The 19740-nt window shown below is 35.7% G+C and overlaps 1 protein-coding gene and 1 pseudogene across 1 annotated transcript; one reads left to right on the top strand and one right to left on the bottom strand.

Moving 5' to 3' along the window:
* Positions 1-5868: 5868 nt before the first annotated feature.
* On the top strand, positions 5869-11973 carry LOC132068721 (oxygen-evolving enhancer protein 2, chloroplastic-like). Its single transcript, XM_059462401.1, has 4 exons — positions 5869-6261; positions 10005-10237; positions 10536-10586; positions 11582-11973. Exons 1-4 carry the CDS (start codon positions 6024-6026, stop codon positions 11840-11842), a joined length of 783 nt encoding a protein of 260 aa, XP_059318384.1. The 5' UTR covers positions 5869-6023; the 3' UTR covers positions 11843-11973.
* A 905-nt stretch (positions 11974-12878) lies between these two features.
* Positions 12879-16560, bottom strand: LOC132067037 (putative late blight resistance protein homolog R1B-17; annotated as a pseudogene).
* Positions 16561-19740: the final 3180 nt, after the last annotated feature.

A 19740-nucleotide genomic window follows, 5' to 3' on the forward strand; every position in this document is an offset into this window, starting at 1 on the left:
CATACTTCGGAAATCACATCATACTTCGGAATATAACATAGTGCGCACGAACATAACCGGCCCGGGATCCGGCGAAAGAGGTAATAACAGAATGCACGAGCAGAATCGTAGGAAATCATATGCATACAAATCTCACACATACACATACCGCGGTCAAGAATCCAGCGGTCAATATCACACATACCGCGGCCAAGAATCCAGCGGCAATATCAGAATGCACGAGCAAAATCGTGAGTAACCAAATACAGTTTAACATTTTCAAAGTCTCAATAGGTTGATCAAAACGAATCACCATTTAAGAGCCGACACAATAGTCAAATCCAGTTTCCTCCGAGCGTCACTCGGGAACAGATCAAACAGAACTTTAGTTACAAATCGTAGTTACGTATCAAAATCATATGCATGAAAATCCTCATTTCAAACTCGACGGATAAATAGGTAATCATACTCGGGGGTCGGAAAGATAGTCATATTAAGTTTTTTTTCAAAAATAGGTCGTTAAACCAAACATAGAAATGTCGCGGGACCCACGGACGAGCGTCAACCCAATTCGGGCCCGCTTATAAAAATTAAAGTCCTTACTCGTCATGAAGTCATTTGCGAAAATATCAAAGCGATCCGAGCCCTTTCTTGAAAGTTACGGGCGTTCGTAGTTTCGGATTCGTTTAGGAACAAAATTCTTTTGAAAACCAACTTTTATACAACTTTAGAAATTTAGTCATACAAAAGACATAAGATCCCTTTGGAACAAACCATATACATGGCATTTCAAATCCAATCGTATCAAGGACATATAAACCATATAAGGATGCCATCATCAAGAAGCGAATAAGCATCGTAAACATGCTCGGACGTTAAGAATAGGATTACCCCCGAAGCTCATAACATATCATAACTTAGCCATATCTAAGACATGCCAAAAGAAGGAAAGGTAAGCTTTACATACCTCGATTGCTTCCTAAGCTAATCCAAACCCAAGTCTCGGCTTCTCAAAATCTACAACACGTCATTAGACACCAAACATTAGTCATAGGCACCTCGGAATTCCCATTTTAAGCTCGCACTTTATTTACAAAAATTTGGGCAGCATTTACCCTGTAAATTCAACACCCCGAGAATTCAACTCGGCCAAATATCCAACAACAATACCAACAACCACATCAACAATATCCATAAGCAATTCCAAACGCATTCTAACACTAATAATTCCTTTCTACATAATTCGACAACATTCATGCATATTCAATTCAACTTCATATATTCAAACTAACATCAACGACCGCATATTCAAATACCAATCCAAAACCATTCAAACACGATTCAAGAACATTTCCAATTAATACTCTACTCCACCCGAAACCTCATATTTCCATAAGAACAACAACAATACATTTTCTTTCTTCCAAATTCATAAACCATACTAACAATCCATACTTTAACAACATTAATCTCATAATTACAAGAAACTATATTAAGATTACATTGGCTTCCAAAACAACCCATATACAACTTTACCTTCAACTTAATGCATTAATTCTTCATTTTCACCATAGTATCCATACAACAACAACCAAAACATACTAAATAAAATTAGTTCATCATTTCTACACCACACACATATTTACACGGCCACAACCCCACACCATATTTTCATGGACTTCATTCACTCCTACATTTCACAACATGCACAAACACCTATAAAACATGTAAGGAAGATTAAACCTCACCTTTTTCCACTTTGTTCTTCACTTGGCTTGGGTTGAGGATTTGCATGAACCAAGGATTTTCTTGTTCTACCAATTGCCCCATGTTGTTTAGCACCTTCCAAAGAGTGGAAAACATAGAAGAAATAATTTTTTTGATGGCTATTTTCTTGACCTCCATTTTCCCTTCTTGGCCGAATTGGCCTCTCCTTTTTTCTCTCCTCCATTTTCTTGAAATTTCTAGATGCTAGAGATGATACAAATGATGACTTAGTCATCTTTTATTTCCATGTATTAACCAACCAAGTGGCCCTTGGCCCACAAGTCATGTGCATGGTCACATGGCTTTTAATTTCATGAAAATTAAGTCTCCAAATTATCTAGACTTTTCTTTAAATTATAAACGATGAATAATTTGACTTGGTCATCCATAATATATGCTTGGCCCTTACAAATGTAAAATGAACACATGTACCATTCCATGTCTTGAAATTATTGGCCACTCTTAGGTGGGGCCCACGGCCACTTGGCCATGTTTGGCTACTTTCATGAAATACTTATTTCACTCCTAGCCCTTAATATTCATGAATTGCTCAACTTTTCATAATTCACTTTTGACCCCAAATTTTTCTTATTCCAATTTTACCCTTAACATTCCTTACCAATAAAAAGATGAATGTGCAACTTATGCATTTTTAACAAAATCGGAAAAATTTACAACCTTGTCCTTAACTCTTCGCAACCGACTTAGAATATTCCAACGTACAAAGTACGGGTTATAACACTAATGGTGATTGGAAAATGGATTGAAAACAGCCTTGTGTCACGCCCTTAGTCTTGAACTAAGCGCACGTGCGACACTTGACAACTCGTCATGTTCTCGCAAAACTTGCCCATGATCTTGCTATGCCAAGTCAGCCTAGATTATTACATTCAAGATCGCTAAGAGGAAGACAAGAGAAATTTGCTAAAGGAAGTTTTTGTATTAGAGAGGACTTGTGATTTTTGCATGATGGTTTTACAAATGAATGTCCTCTATTTATACTACTCACCTAGGGACTAATATATAAACAATAATTGTTGTACAAGTCCCTACATATTTACAATAAGCCCTTCTCTAGAACTACCCACTAGGCTAGATTCTTGTTATACCTTGTGGTTTTATGCATTTAGAATTTTCGTATGTAAGTTATCTTAGTTTGGACACCGGGAACTGCTTTTGAGGTTATATGAGGCTAGACATGCTTAACTTATGTTTATAAGCGTTTAAGTTCATATTTGGTGATGGAAGGATTAGAGAATAAGTGAATCGAAGCGGGAAGGTTCGTCAAAAGTTATTTCTGAAAAATATAGGATATGGGTCGTATAATTGAGATATGGTTCCGTATTTTGAGATATGGGCTGTAGTTAAGGTTTTTTTAAAAAATTTACAGAGAAGCAAAAAATTAAGGTGGCTTTATACGGCCAACTATACGGACCGTATAATGTTACACGGCTAGAAAGTTGGCCGTATAATGTTATACGACCCAAGATACGGCCAGTATAATGCAATGTCAGTGGAATTTTCCAGATTTTAAATGTGACGACCCCTTTTCGTTTTAACTCATTTTAAACATAACCCAAAGTTCAAGAGAGCTCTAGAAACCCCTTCCAACATATCCAAACACATCTCCAAGCCTAAATCAAAAATCAAGGTGAAGATTAAAGTGCTTAGGGTTTCAAAGTGAGGTTTAAACTTATCTCTTCTTCTTGTAAAAGCTATGGAGGGTATTTCAAGGTGAAGATATCTTGGAATTGAAAGTGTTCTCAAAACTTTGAGGTAAGATTTCATCTTAGTTTCATGTTTATGAGTTTATGTGGTAATTATGCTAAGATTTGAAGAGAAAAAAATGGAGAAAAGGTCATAAGGTGTTGAGCTGAAGTCGTTGTTGTGTTGAAAAGAAGTTTTACGACTGAATTGAATATAATTTGAATGTAATCTCTGGACTATGGTATTGTTAATGTTGTTATTGTTGTTTTGAGAGTTATTTCGGAGTTGGTGGAAGTAGATGACACAAGGGAAATGCTGTCCGATTTTCATTAGCATACCAATTAATTTAGTTTGACCTTATGAGAGTTTCCAAGACTTAACTTTAGTATGAATCATCTTGAATGTAGATTCGAAAGTTTGGGAGGATAGGCGTTGAGTAGCTAAGGAGACGACAAGGTATGTAAGGCTATTCCTTTCTTTCTTTTGGCATGATCCTTATGAACAAAGCGTATACGCAACGTTAGTCCATAATGATTCTACTGCTAGAGTTAGGAATGACCCATTTGATTCATGCTCCATGTCGTTATCTTAAAAAAATCTTGCTTAGATCCAGTTTGGTTTTTAGAGTCACTTGTACTCCTTTCATGCTTATACATTGTATTGCACTTATATGCATATGCATACACAGACCCGAGACCCCTCAGGCGCTATATGCGCATATATTATGTATTAATTATATATATATATATATATATATATATATATATATATATATATATATATATATATATATATATGATATGGGGAAGGTGACGGCGTTATATACGCACTACCTTCTGATCAGCTGGTCATATGATGATATGATGATGATGATGCCGGCTGATTCGATACGATGGGATGCCCACAGTGGCTTGATAGGCGTTGTATATGCGTATATATATGTATGACCTCATGCATGCATGCACAAAATCTATGTACATCATTGATTTACAGAGGCAGGTCAAACATTCAGATTGCATTTATTAAGTCTCATGTTCTTTTATGTTCTCTTATGTCTCTTTCTTATTACTCTTATGCTTTACATAGTCAGTATATTATCCGTACTGACGTTCATTTCATGGGGCGCTGCGTTTCATGCCCACAGGTGCAGATAGATAGATTGGTGAGCCTTAGTAGGTTGTTGCTCAACTGCCGTTGAAGCACTCCTTTTGTTTCGGAGTTGTTATTTTATTTTGGTATGTCATTCTTTTATGTATATACAGGTATTGTCGGGGACCTGGCCCGACTCTTTATGACAAATGATCTAGTAGAGGCTTGTAGACAGTCATGGTATGGTTAGACACGGTCTATATACAGTTGTACAGTTTTGTCAAGTATGATTGTATATTATATCTTTTTGGGCTCATTCCTTTTTAGCATATTTCTTATTTGACTTAGCAGAATTCTATCTTGTTTATGACTACATTAGGAAGGTATGCTAACGGTACTCGACAGATAGAGTCCGAGTGCTCGTCATGGCCCTCCAGTTTGGGTCGTGACAATTCTATGGTCTTCCTAAGAAATCTTCTAGAAAGTCCATAAATATCTAGAACATTTCCATGTGAATCTCTCTTGATCTACAATCTTCCCATAGATGCTAGCCTCTTTTCCATGTAGGCATCCACATGGCAAAAATCGTTCCAAATGGCACCTAGGTGGCACGATGACATGGCGGGTCATCAAGCTCACTTCCTTAGTCGTCAACTAAGTGCACGTGCAGCACTTGACAACTCGCTCATGTTCTTACACAAATTGCTCACGATCTTGTTATGCCAAGTTAGCCTAGATTACTACATTTAAAATCGCTAAGAGAATAGTAGTTCAGGAAGACAAGAGAAATTTATTAAAGAAAACTTTTTGTATTAAAGAGAACTTGTGATTTTTGCTTGATGGTTTTACAAATGAATGCTCTTCTATTTATACTACTCACCTAGGGACTAATATGTAAATAATAATTTTTGTACAAATTCCTACATATTTACAATAAGCCCCTTCTCTAAAACTATCCACTAGGCTAGAATATCCCAAGGTCTTCCTAAGAAATCTTCTATCAAGTTCATAAATATCTAGAGCATTTCCATGTGAATCTCCATTGATCTAGAATCTTTCCACAAATGCTAATCTTTTTTCATGTAGGCATTCACATGGCAAAAATAATTTCAAATGGCACCTAGGTGACATGATGACGTGGCGGGTCAATCACACTTGACTCTAAACGAAGCCCCTAAGTACTGTAGTATATAAAAACTGCAGACTGCACTAGAAGCTAGAATAAAAGCGAGAATTATTCTGAACGTGCACTTGGCACCAATGGTAGCCTCGAGACCCTTATCCCTTAATCACATACATATAATCTTGCTAACGCCCACTTTTTTCCACATTCAAGATCCTCCCAGAAAACTCTACTAATTAATTTCCCTACACATTTCACATCATAAAATAATCCAAAAACACATTCCCATATCACCATTTCAGCAGAAAATAACAAAGAAGTTCAAGCCAAAGAAGGAGCAAGAAAAAAGAAGTAATCAATGGCTTCCACTCAAGGTTTCTTGCACTATCATCCACCGTCTAAAACTCCCTTAGTACCATTGAAGGGTGTTTCAACACTCAAGCCTAACCAATTGGTCTGTCGTGCCCAAAAAGATCAACAAGATAATTATGGCAACAGTGTTTCTGTCTCTCGTAGATTGGCTCTCGCAGTTCTCATTGGTGCTGCTGCTATTGGTTCCAAAGGTTCCCCTGCTAATGCTGCTTATGGAGAATCTGGTATTTCCCCCGTCCTGTACTTTCACATGTATTATTACTTAAAAATATGATCTGAATATTTATAGAAGAGTTTAATTTATATACAATGATAGTGTAAGATTTACCCTCTCATTAAAAATTAGGCATAGTACATAGATAATGCCTTAGCTTGGCCTTAACGGGCAACTAAACACTCAAACTTTGAGAATGTAAATCTAGACACCTCTATTCGTCTCCACTGCGTCTCGTGGACACCTGACACTGATGTGGCACATAAATTTTGGAGGTTTCTACATGATTATTTTGTTAGTTGGAGACTGACACAATGGAGACAAGTTAAGGTCTGTAGATGTGCATTATCAAAGTTGAACCAGTTGAGTTCAAGTTAGGTTAAGGAGTTTATCTATGTACTAGTTTCTGGGCTCGTGCGCGTGTGTTCCAATTTTGTAAGTAAAGTTTTTATTTTTTTTATTTTTTATAAAACGATAAGATTATATTAAAGCATGCGTGTAATGAGTAATTGTAAATTTGAAGGAAAAAGTACAAGCTGAATTTGATAAATAGTTAGCCTACTCAAATGACTTGATTGGTCAACACAAAATTAATATTATGGATTGTTTAAGCAAAGTTAAACAGTTAAATTTAGTTCGATAGGTGCGATATTTTATGAGATAAATTTTGACGTAATTAGGTGCTGGCATATGGTATGGTTGTACATAACATAATACTTATAGATATCATTCCGCATGTATGTTTCACCCCCAACGTTTTATTTGCTCCATCATGACTATATTCTTATTGTGAACATTATATAATTAATGTTTTCAAATATGCTCACATCTCAAATCTTTTTATTATTTCATTATGACATAAAAAAGCTATTTAAGTTTAGATGATATATATAACAAAGTATTTAGCAATAAAAACAAATTTTGGATAGAGAAGGGGGAGCATAACATGTTTTATCAAAATTAGTTTTACAATCATAAACCAAAGCACATGTTGAGTCCTTTCTTTAGTTTAATTTTTTTTAGTTTTTCTTGAACAATCCTATATTTTATTCATTAAAAAGACAAAAATAATAATTATAGTATTAAATTAAAAGAGAAGAAAATAGTTGTAAAATTCTAAATTACGAACGAAAGAGACGGAAATATCCTTTGACCAAAGATATAGCTAGTGAAGATCATATAACAAATTTAAGTAGGAAGAGTTTTTGCACCCTTAACATATATGTTCTTTTTTTATTTACACATCATTCTATAATTTTAATGATTTTCACTCTTTACTTTTATGTATTTCTACAAAATCATACAAAAATAGCCTTTCTTTTGTTATTGGTGACGGCAAAATATTAAGCATACAATTCAAATATCCCTAAAATTAGTATTGTGTTAGAGGTAGTTGTGTACCTATTATTCGGCCGTCATCTGTTTTTGTGTGAGAGATTATATTACCCCTAAAACTCATTTGTGAGGCTCTTTTTTATTTATTTAATTAACAGTTCGTTTTAATTCTTATCTTCTTGTTGTTGTTGATCTCAAAGGATGATCGCTTTATCGTGAATTGCTTTATGCTATTATTTTAGTTTTTAGTTTAAAAATAAAGGCTGAGCGGAGATCACATTTGAGTCAAGACAAACCTTTAGCACCAATATCTTTGATTTTGATTGACCAAAAATCTCAACACCATTGATCTGCAAAGGGTTTACTCTAACTGCAAAAATCCAAAGAAAATTAGTCACATTTATTTACTAACATTTGCACAATTAATTAACATTAAAACAGAAGAACAATGCAAATATTATTTATCAGATTCCAAAAATAAAAACTTACATATAGAACATTATGACATCTATTTATTTATCTTTAGAATGAAATACAAGGAGAAGGATGAGAAAGAAGTAGAACGAATATTGTTTCTGATAGAAGTAGGAAAAATTGGCAACGTGAATTTGGTGATTTGATGACAACTTTTATAAAGACGAATAAAGGCTATAATAAATATTACTCCTACAACCGAGTAGAAGCATAAAGGACGAAACCAACAAAAATTGGAACGTGAAAAGGTTGTCTTTTACGATGCCATTAAGAAAATATGGATATGTATAGCCTTTATTAATTACTGAAAGATGAACCAATTCATCCAGGATTACTCTGGTTCAATGCATTTGATTTTATTAATTTGGTTTATTAATAAAGCTTTTTTTCTTAAGAATAAGAATGTCACTGAACTATTTAATATTTATTATATTAGATATTTTATGTTCAGAAAAGGCTCAAATATGCTATTGAACTATCGGAAATGACTCATTTATGCCACTAGTCAATAGTTTGACTCATTTATGCCATCAAACTATCGGAAATGGCTAATCTATGCCATTCATCAATACTTTGGCTCATTTATGCCATTGCCGTTACCAAAATGACTCATCTATATTATTTTTCATTAATGTCGGTTTTACAATACCAGATATGATACGTGGCCTCCAACTAGATAGTTGTGGGTGGGTCGGGTGTATGGGTCGGATTTTTTATTAATTTGGGATTTAAAATTGGGCTGATTTAATTAAACTACGCAGACCTTTAATTGGAGGCGTGTCATATTTGGTATTATAAAACCGGCATTAATGGAAATGACATGGATGGGTCATTTTGGTAATGGTGATAGCATAAATGAGCCATTTTCGATAGTTCGATGGCGTATTTGAGCCTTTTCCGTTTTATGTTTTATTACATTTAATTTACAGCAAGAGCAAATTTGTAATCTAATTTTGAAGGTTGGAGCTTTCTACTTTTAGTAATATATGATGATAATGCCTAAAATTTAATTGGATATAGCAAGTTATTACTCTGTGTTTCTACTTACCATATCAATTTAAGTTGTATACATTGATGATGCAACTTAACCAATTATATCAAGTTTTTTCTTTTTTGGGTATAAAGGAAAAACTAAAAGGCACTAGAATCTTTCATAAGCGACACTACTTAAATATGCTAGGAGCAAAAACTCCATTTTCTTGATATCATTTTCCCATACAAGCAAATCTTCTTCATATCTGTGACTTTCATTTGCCAAAAAATCTGCGCACTTGTTTGCTTCTCCAAATGTGGCTTCCAACAAGTATCTCTAATCTTCACTAATAGCCTTAGAGGATGAAACTCTATGGCGTCTTGTTGGATAAGCCTGACAACAAGTGCACAGTCTGTTTCCACTTGTAACTCTGTATAGCAAGGTATTACTCTATTTTCCAAGTTACCATGTAAAACTTTAATTTACGTTAGATAGTAATAGTGAATTCTTTACCAACACTAACTCTTAATAGAATGCATGATAGTAAAGCTATAACATTCTTTTCCTGTTTTTCTTTTTCCTCTCAAGAAAAGATTCTTTTTTTTTTTTTTTTTTTGGTCATAATGCCTTACCTCCTCTTTTCCCAAGAGGGATGGACATGCTCATTCTGGAAATAGATATTGTTTTTATACCATCATATACTTTTGTTAACAGACTTTGAGTATCAAAATATTAAAAGAGGGACATTACAATTTGTCAAGCCTAATTATCCATCTTTGTAGGTATCAAGAATTTCGCCTATATATCGAGGATATATACCTATTGATGACCATTGACAAAGTTGAGCATTGTTATTTAGCAGTAAGCTTTCTGGGATAGTTACGTTTCTTGAATACGAAGGTGATGTGTTATGTTTATGAGTTAGCTTCGTAAAACATTGAAATGAAGTGAATGATGTTTTTGTGATGCAGCCAATGTTTTTGGGAAGCCAAAGAAAAACACCGATTTCTTGCCCTACAATGGAGATGGATTCAAGCTGCAAATCCCATCCAAATGGAATCCAAGCAAGGAAGTAGAATACCCTGGCCAAGTTCTCAGATTTGAAGACAACTTTGATCCCAACAGCAATGTCATTGTCATTGTTACTCCGACTGACAAGAGGTCCATCACTGACTATGGTTCACCAGAACAATTCCTCTCTCAAGTAATTCAGCATTCCCTAGTTCAGCATGCATTATCTGGTTCAGCATGCATTATCTTTATATTTTCTTTAATATCAGTTCTCATATGAAGGTCAATTGATCAAACCTAAGTATTATGCATCTTTTAGTATACTTCTCTTATTAGCTGATATATCGTCCTTCAAGATTTACTTTGTTAGCTCTGGCATGATGCCTTGTTACTTTGATTCCAATATTTCTCACTTTGGTTGACTGAAATTAAACTGCAAGAATTCTGTTTGCTCACAACTGATGGAGCATCGGTTTGGCTTTTCCGTGCAGGTGGACTTTCTGTTAGGAAAACAAGTTTACTTTGGCAAAACTGATGCGGAGGTAAGTTATTTAATTTTTTATGTATATTTAGTACTCCCTCCCTTTGAATTTGTTTGTATTACTTTCCTTTAGTCTGTTTAACAAAGGATGTCACTTTCTGTATAGTATTTAGTAACTCTTTACACCTAATCCTGGCATATTTAAGACCACGGGATTCAAAAGTCTTCTTTATTTTCTTAAACTCCGTGCCGAGTCAAACTAAAACGAACATTTTGAAACAAAGGGAGTAGTTTTTTTAGTTCACCATGATTAATGGTTCTCACAACTGGCTTTGTCATGTTGTTTGTTGAGTAGTTTAAGCTATCTTAACAGAGTAAAATGGTTGCTTTTCATATGAGTAATAGTAAAGTTAACATATACCATCGAACTATCTGATAATTCATATTAGGCTTAAGCAAATGCATTTTTAGGATATATCGCAAAGAGTTCTCATGCTTTTTCCCAGTGAAATGGAAGATGGTTAAATCCATGTATGACTGCTATAGGTTCATATTCTCAAATAGCCTCTTTCAATTTAAAATCAGAGTACATGTGGAGATTAGTAAAATTATACTTATACATGATTATTTTTTATCGCATGACCTTGTTTTTTCAACTCTAGCACTACCTAGTAAAAAAGGTCCTCTCAACTTGCTAATTAGTGCTGGCAGCTTAGTTTAGTTTTCAAAACCCCATTAATACACAACATATGCTGGTCCTTTTCTTAAAGCTGCACTCTAGAACTACAAAGAACAATTTTCTTGGAATTTAGGGAATTCAGAAGGTGAAAATGGCATAGGACTAAATAAATAATGTGCTATAATTGTTGCATTTCTAGCCACTGAAGCATTATCTGAACATATGTATGTAAGCATAGGTGATAGGCAGATCCAGGGAAGGTTATGTGTGTACAACCAACCGTATTCATTTGTGGAAAAAAAGATTAGAAGATAAGCATATAATAAGATCACTCTCTTTCTGAACCCGTTGACTCTATGTGGGATTTGGAATTACAGGGTGGATTTGAATCAGATGCAGTGGCCACCGCAAACGTATTGGAGACATCAAGTGCAACAGTAGGAGGGAAGGAATACTACTACTCGACTGTATTGACAAGAACTGCTGATGGAGATGAAGGTGGAAAGCACCAGTTAATCACAGCCACAGTAAATGATGGAAAACTTTACATTTGCAAAGCACAAGCTGGTGACAAGAGATGGTTCAAGGGAGCTAGAAAGTTTGTGGAGAATACTGCAAGTTCTTTCAGTCTTGCATAGATTAATGTAAAGAGTATATATGGTGCTGAACTAATTGAGTTGGTCATGAAACTCTCTTGATGCAATCTGCAAAATTGACGGATATTGTTGGAGGAAGCTAATGTTAGTAGTTCAATATTTCCTTGTCACACATGACAGAAAAATCTCTCTAGCACGAACCTTTTTGTCATCCATCCCCTTCCCGGAACTTATTTAGGTAAAAATTATTTGAAGCTTTGGACAGAGGCAGATCTAGTACTAGAAGAATTGATAAGGTTGAGTTTACAACTTCTATACATGATAATATGGTAGAGTTTTTCACTGACCGCATAAAAGATAACTAAAGGTAACCCATTGTAAAATATAAAATTGGTAATCTGGAAAGTAAGCCAAGCTACTTACTACAATATGTTAAATACACTAGTGAAAAAAGTCTTTATACTATCATGGGTTGTTTGGCTGCTGGTTATAGTTATGCAAGTACTAGTTACGCATGAATTAGTTATGTAGGGTTTAGTTATTTATGTATTAGTTGTTCTATTTTTTACCCTACATAACTATTCTCTGCATAATTAGTACTCCTTCTATATATTTACTTTTACAGACTACCATTTTATGCACGCCAATTCCAGTTTAGGCTAGTGAATTTGTCCAACTCGATTGGCTAGAAATGACTAATTCAATGCTAATTACCAGAATGATCGCTCTTTCTGTAGTTAGTATTTAAAATAAGCATATTCCATTAGAAGAGCAGATTGGAAAAGAAGTGCTTGACCACAATGGAATCAGAGAAATGGACTGAAACAGAAGGAAGAAGGCAGAACTGTGTGAGGATGGTCCCTCATTTGAAGCCTCTATAGGTTGATATGTAGGCCAAAGTAAATCGTATGCCAACATTTATATGAGCTCTGCAAACAAACATGTACAGGTTGAAGAAAATGGAAAAAAAAAAAAAAACATATATAAAAAGGAACTTAATGTACGAAAGAAGTGATACAGTGATTTGCACAGATAAGGACCTAAGATGACGCTATTTCGCGCATGGAGTCACTATAAGAAGATTACCTTAAGCTTGTCTTCTCCCGTCATTTCTGCAACATATTTCTTAATCTTTTCAGGTGAATATCCAAGTTGAGGATCGCCGAACAATGAGATAGACTTTAATGAAGTAATATCTCCAAAACTGTCCGGGAACTCCGTAAGCTCGCTACAGTACTGTATAACTAATTCCTCGAGCACGGGAAAGGATTCCTCTCCGTTAACCTGCCATTCAGAAAAATGTAGGAGTTTGAGATTCTGGAAGGTGACTTCTTCCATTTTCCATTCTTTCCCCTGGATGATTGGGTATTGAAGGTGGGACAGTGATCTCGCAATTCTTGACAGTGCATCAGATGTCAAAACGAAGCCTGCCAACATCAGTTTTTTCATGCTCGAAGGGAAGTGAAAATCACACTCAAGATGTGTATGTTCCAAGGACGCAACACAATCAAAATATGCTGAAACATGTTCAAGTTCATTAAGGACATCCAATCTTGGAAAACTTATCTGCTCTGCTAAACACTCACCTGGTTCTTTAATGGTGAATCTAAGGACTCGAAGATTGGGAAACCTTCTGAAAACGTCCCTTGGATCTTCCAAGTAAGAAAGATTGAGCCCATATAATATTCTCAAATTCTCTAACTTTGAGTCCTATTCTAACTCTGTTGGTTCGTCGAGAGAACAGCTATCCATGTTCACATGTCATAGCTTTGCAAGACTCCATATGCAAGGCGATAGTACCATGTTTGATCCCTGGTTATACACCACCAGAGTTTCTAGATTCAAGAGGTTTGAAAATGACGGAGGGAGAGATCTTACTGTCGTCCGTATGTGTAACTACCTCAAATGAACAAGCATGTCTGTTTCATTCAGCAAAGAATATCTCAAACTTATATTTGGCAGCTCCAACTTTTTTAGAAGCCTCAAGTGTCCTAGGTGACAGCTGTAGGAAAGATGGCATCCTGCATTATTCATGTATGCCTTCAAAGAGAGAAGGTGTTTAGAATAAGGATAATTCTTTCCTGGATCGAACACGCTAAAATTTGCATCCAAATGAAGGATATGTTGAGCGTCATGAACACTCATTCCACGTGGCATCAGATCTAAAGAAGAAGAAGAAGAAGACGGAGCACTTGAACTTATGAAGTCAAACAACTTTTCCTTTGTAGCTTTTATCAAACAAAAATCATGCACAAGATCATGAATTTGGCAACTCGGTTCCTGGATAGTCTTGCTGAAAACTATTGCCAAGCTACTGGAAATTAGCTCATCCACATAAATCTCCATTAGCTCTTCCACACTCTTCATCTCCGTCTGTTCCACAAGTCCTTCAGCACTCCATAAATCTGTCAAAGCGGATATTAAAATATCTTCATCCTTTCGATAGCTTGCGAGGTAAAGAAAGCACGGCTTTAGGTGATCTGATAAATCGTCATAACTTAATTGTATCACCTTCATCACTTCCACTTTAATCCTTAAAAATAAAGGAACTCAAATTATTTAGAACTTCAAGCCACAAAGCCCTTATCTTTTCCGTCCTTGCAATAACTCCATCGATCAGATCAAGTACCAAAGGAAGCCCATTACACTTTCGGGCTATTTCTTCTCCAACTTCCAAAAGTTTACCAGGGCAACGTTCTTCTCCGAATACTGGCTTGTCTAATAACTCCCAACTTTCCCCTAGTGTGAGCAATCAAAGATATAGAGGATTACTGTGGCGTTTACCTTGTAAAGCCACTTCCTTTTCTCGACTAGTTAAAATAATTCTACTTCTTTTCTGAAATCCAGGAAAAGGTCTCGTTAGCCCCTCCCATGTTGCATTATCCCACAAGTCATCCAGGACAATAAGGTGCCTCTTTCCAAATAGCGGTTTCCGTAGCTTATCAGCAACGTCATTGTGTATGTCATCCTCACTGAATCTTTCTTTCAAACCAATAAATTGATTGAAAATTTTCTGCAACAACTTTTTATCATTACACTCCTGGTCGACTGTGCACCAAGCACGAACTTCGAAATGATCAACAACAGACTTATCATTATATACTCTGTAAGCCAAAGTAGTTTTTCCAATCCCTGGCATACCAACTATGGAAATGACATCTACCTCAGCTGGTCCGCTGGCGAGCTTTGTAATTATCCACTCTGTCTCCTCCTCAAAACCTACAATTATTTTACCAGCTGTTGATGACTTTTTTTCAACTGGCTTGTTGGGAGAGTTTACAACAATGAGACTCCTATTATTGGAGATCTTCGTTGATACCTTTTCTTTGATAAGCTTGATCTTTTCTACGAAATCAGGAAGTAAGAAGACAAGTTGTAAGAGACCATGATCTCTGACAAGAATTGATTTAATGGAATTTTCTGCCTCATATGCCACATCTAGAACACGAGTCCAAAGATCTCTATGCAACTCTTGTTCAACTTTCTTGAAGAACGATCTTATAAATTCAAGTCCTCCTTTCACCAACACAATTTCTTCCTTTATTAAAGCAACTGAGTAAGCATTGGAATTGAGCAAGTCGTTTAAGTTTTTGAGTAGAAGAGTCATGAAAAGGGGTCCATCACTCACGGCGAAGCAAACCTGAGATAAGTTTGCAGGAGCTTTCAAGAAAACATTCTTGAGATCTTCCTTTAGGAGTTCAGTATTTTCCAGCAAGTCTAAAGTTACACAACTTGTTTCAATCATATTCTCTTCATTCCTTGAGTTCTCTTCTACGTTGCAAACAAGAATGGATACCTCCCTGGTAAGTGCTCCAACACATGCCAAGAGAACAAACATTTTTTCATGATAAATAACGTCCTCGGGCACATCAGTAAGAATAATCAATAGGAACTCTATCATGACATGAAAATTTCGAGTTGAAGTGCTAGCAGTAAGAACAGTTACCATGTGCTCTTGCAGATGAATCGAATATTCTCTAAGAATGTATGGCGAGGCTTTTAGGAGCTGCTGAATGAAGCGTCCAACTTCTACTGACTTTGAAGCTTTCAAATTTGTAGAACATATGTGCATAACCTCCAGTTCAACAGGAATAATCTCCACAAGTAGACGAGCAAGCATGGGATTGACTCGAACTTCATCCAATATTACATCAGAATCATCTATTTCATCTTGATAAGCCAAAAGGACAAAAAAGAAGTGTCCTACTCTCTCAGCCATAAGTTGAAACTGAGGTAAGACATATTCAAATATTTCATGCTCAACGCAACCATTTATTTTCAACCGATAGAACTCTCTTATATTGCCACATACATTTTGAAGAACCTCATACTGAGTCATTAATGGGAAGATCAACTCAGCAAAACACTTAGTCAGGTCTTGGAGATTTAGGAGTGAATCCAAACGTTCAATCAACTGCTCCTCGGTCGTACTAGCACTTGATTTAGAATAACTATGTGAGATGATACAACTTTTGATATTTTTCAGAAGGGGAGGAACAACATGATCCATATCATATTTAACCAGCATGTCATCTCCTCTCTGATAGAGAACTGACTGAACCAGATTATCAACATGTTCTGCTTTGCGAGACATTTTTCCATGAAAACGACGCAAGTTGGAATAAGAAAGCTGAAGAAATGCCAACATAAATGTCAGCTCCAATTTCAGCTTTTCAATTTGATTCATGACAAGAGCAATTTGATCTTTCTTCATTCTTTAACTTCTCTATGAAATCTAAAAGATTGACAATGTCCTTGTGAAGTACAACAGATGACACCTGCCAAAACAACAGATGTAATATAAAATTTTCAAAGGCATATATATGTAAATCTGACAATTTTACTCTTTAGTCTAGACGGGCAACTAACATGGTTGTAGATGGCTTGCTTCTAAATAGACTATAATGAGTATTTCCAATTTATATTTGTGAAACATTCAAATGATAGAGTTTCTATGGATCTATCCATCCAACAATCTAATTGTATTCCGTGCATTGGGAAATTTTTTATCCTATTTGAATGATTATTTTACACTGCTGTGCACTACAGAAGGATGGATGAATTTTAGTAAATAATTTGTTAAACCATTTTTCGGAAGAACCAAAATCTTAAGTAGATTGACGCTCATTGAGTCTCTAAACTATCATCAAATATATTTTTCAAAAGAGTACTGATGTCGACTTACAAGGATTTTTTAAAAATTACTGTTGGTTGGTGGTATGCTTTTTCATTAAGTACTGCTTATGAGTAAGAACAGCTGCTTAGTTAGATATCACCAGGAATCATGATGTTAATTTTGTAAAATATGTTAGTTACTATGGATGTTTATCTTATAAACTAGCAAACTATGCCCGTGCGATGCACGGGACCCAATATGATTAATTTGGTTACTCAATTTAGTTAGTCTTTATAGTTTGTATATTTTGCAAAGGATACTGCGATTCTCCTTAGTGAGTCTTCATTTTTTTTTCTTTTCCTCTTATTTTTTCCCTTAATTTCTCAATTGTTGTTAAAATTTATCTTGTTTTGGTTATGTCCGCCTCTTTTTATATTTAGTAAGTTAACTATTCAAATATCCTACATGTCAAGTTTATAATCACAAGGTTCAAAAGATATTTTATTATATTATACATATTTTTAATTTAGAACCACAAGATTTTAAAGTCTATTGTAATTTGAAGTTGCTCTGTTAGTGAAGTTGAAATCTTAAGCTCTGTTAGTGAAGTTGAAATCTTACTCCGGTGGGTTGTGATTTTTAATCCCTTGAGCAAGGAGTTTTCCACGTAAACATCTTGTGCAATTTACTTTCTGTCTTTTATCTGAGAGAACAGATAGAGAACCTGGTTCTCTATACTGTTTGGTGGACTCATAGTTTACATCAATTGGTATTAGAGCAGGTTCTTTCTAAAAGGTTAATACCTAGAAAGGATCCTTCTCATGGCTTCTCCACTAAACCTAGAGGAAGGACAATCGAGCACAAGACCACCAAGATTCAATGAAAAATACTATGGGTGGTGGAAGACAAAGATGCATGACTACCTCATGGCTGAGGACTCAGAACTATGGGATATCATCTGTGATGGTCCATTTGTTCCTATGAAGAAAAATGAAGCCAGAGTTGAAACTGAGGCAAAGACAAGGAAGGAATACAATGACACTGACAGAAAAGATGTGGAAAAGAACTACAAGGCCAAGAAATCCTCGTGTGTGACATTGGAGCTGATGAGCACAATCAAATCTCTTCATGTTAATCTGCAAAAGAGATCTGGGATGCGCTTCAAACTGCTCATGAAGGAATAAGTCAGGTAAAATAGTCCAAAATAGACATGCTTACCACTGAGTATGAACTCTTTAAAATGAAAGATGGAGAGACCATTCATGAAATGCATACTAGGTTCACCTCCATAATCAACGAACTCCATTCTCTTGGTGAAGTTATACCTACCAACAGATTGGTTCATAAGTTGCTTAGCGTGCTGCCTAGTTCATGGGAAAGAAAAGTTAATGCTATCACTGAAGCCAAGGACTTGCAAAAACTTACCATTTATGAGGTCATTGGGAATCTCAAAAGTTATGAGGTGAAAAGGCAGCAAGATCAGGAAAGAAGGGTGCCAAAGAAGGAAAGAAACCTGGTTCTCAAAGCTGCTGCTAAAAGTGACTCTAGTGATAATGAGTTAGACATGGCTTGTCTTACTCGAAGGTTTCAAAAAATGATTAGAAAGAATGGTAGTTTCCAAAAGAAGGGAAGCACAAGTAAAAATCCCAAGGGAAAAGGGAAATGACTATTGTCACAAGTGTGGGAAACCTGGTCACTATATCAGAGAGTGTCCTCTTCACAAGTAGGACTACTACAAAAACAATGCTGAAAAGACAGTAAAGAGGAACCAGGTCCCTGATATGAAGTTCAAAAGGAGAGAAGCTGTTGACAATCTGGTGAAACAGGCTCTTGCTGTCTGGGGAGATTCCTCAAGTGAATTTGAGGATGAAAAGGATCAAGGAGATGCATCTTTGATGGCTGTTGAGGATGAACCTTCGAGATATGAATCAATTTTTGCGTTAATGGCAAAATCTGATGGTGATAATGACAACGAAGAGAATGAGGTAAATTTTCTAGATGTTCAGAAAAACTTGAAAAATTACTTTTGAAAAAACTATTGTCATTGTCAAATGTATTAATTGATGCATATCATAGTCTTATTGATGAAATGAGTGCTCTAGCTGAAGAAATCTGTGAGTTAGAACAAGAAAGGGATGACTTGGTTGTATTCACTGTAGATTTGAAGGAACAGATTGATGAACTAACTAGAGATAATTCCTTGTTAAACAACCAAATGAAAAAATGGATGAACACTCCTTCTAAAGAAAAAACAGAGGCTAGTAAGATTCATCTCGAGCTTGTAAATGAGCTTGAGAGAACTAAAATGAATCTCATCTGTGAGTTAGAAAAGAATAAACAGCTTTAAGAAAGTTTGAAAACGGTAAAAATTAAGCTTGATAAGTCACTACAGTGGACCTGGTCCTTTGATGTAATTGCTTCTATGCACAAGCGTGATGGTGAGGGGAGGCAGGGCATTGGTTTTCAAAAGGCCAAAGCTCCCTATAATCCCCACAACAAGTATGTCGCTGCCACTGAAAATTGGATGTGCACTCATTGTGGCAATACTGGTCATTACATGGATACGTTCAAAGAAAAAATTCAATCTCTTTAGAAAAATATGGATCTTGTTGAGAAGAAATTCAAAGAGGAGGGACCTAGTCCATAGGAAAGAGAAAATGTTTTGCCTGGATGGACTTAAAGAAGCTTAATTCACCCGTTCTATCATTATAAGGGACCTAAACTGGTTTGGGTTCCTAAATTTAATGAATGAATTTGTTTGCAGGCTGAAGTAAGAGGAGGCAGTCAAAAATGGTACATGGATAGTGGCTGCTCAAAGCATATG

Source organism: Lycium ferocissimum, chromosome 8 (assembly GCF_029784015.1).
Source record: "Lycium ferocissimum isolate CSIRO_LF1 chromosome 8, AGI_CSIRO_Lferr_CH_V1, whole genome shotgun sequence".
NCBI classification, from domain to species: domain Eukaryota; kingdom Viridiplantae; phylum Streptophyta; class Magnoliopsida; order Solanales; family Solanaceae; genus Lycium; species Lycium ferocissimum.

What these genes read in the sequence shown, in the direction of transcription:
- LOC132068721 (XM_059462401.1), top strand. Translation starts at nt 6,024, where the DNA reads ATGGCTTCCACTCAAGGTTTCTTGCACTATCATCCACCGTCTAAAACT. An exon ending in TGCTGCTTATGGAGAATCTG is followed by an intron (nt 6,262 to 10,004) that starts GTATTTCCCCCG and finishes TTTGTGATGCAG; the next exon opens with CCAATGTTTTTGGGAAGCCA. An exon ending in CAGAACAATTCCTCTCTCAA is followed by an intron (nt 10,238 to 10,535) that starts GTAATTCAGCAT and finishes TTTTCCGTGCAG; the next exon opens with GTGGACTTTCTGTTAGGAAA.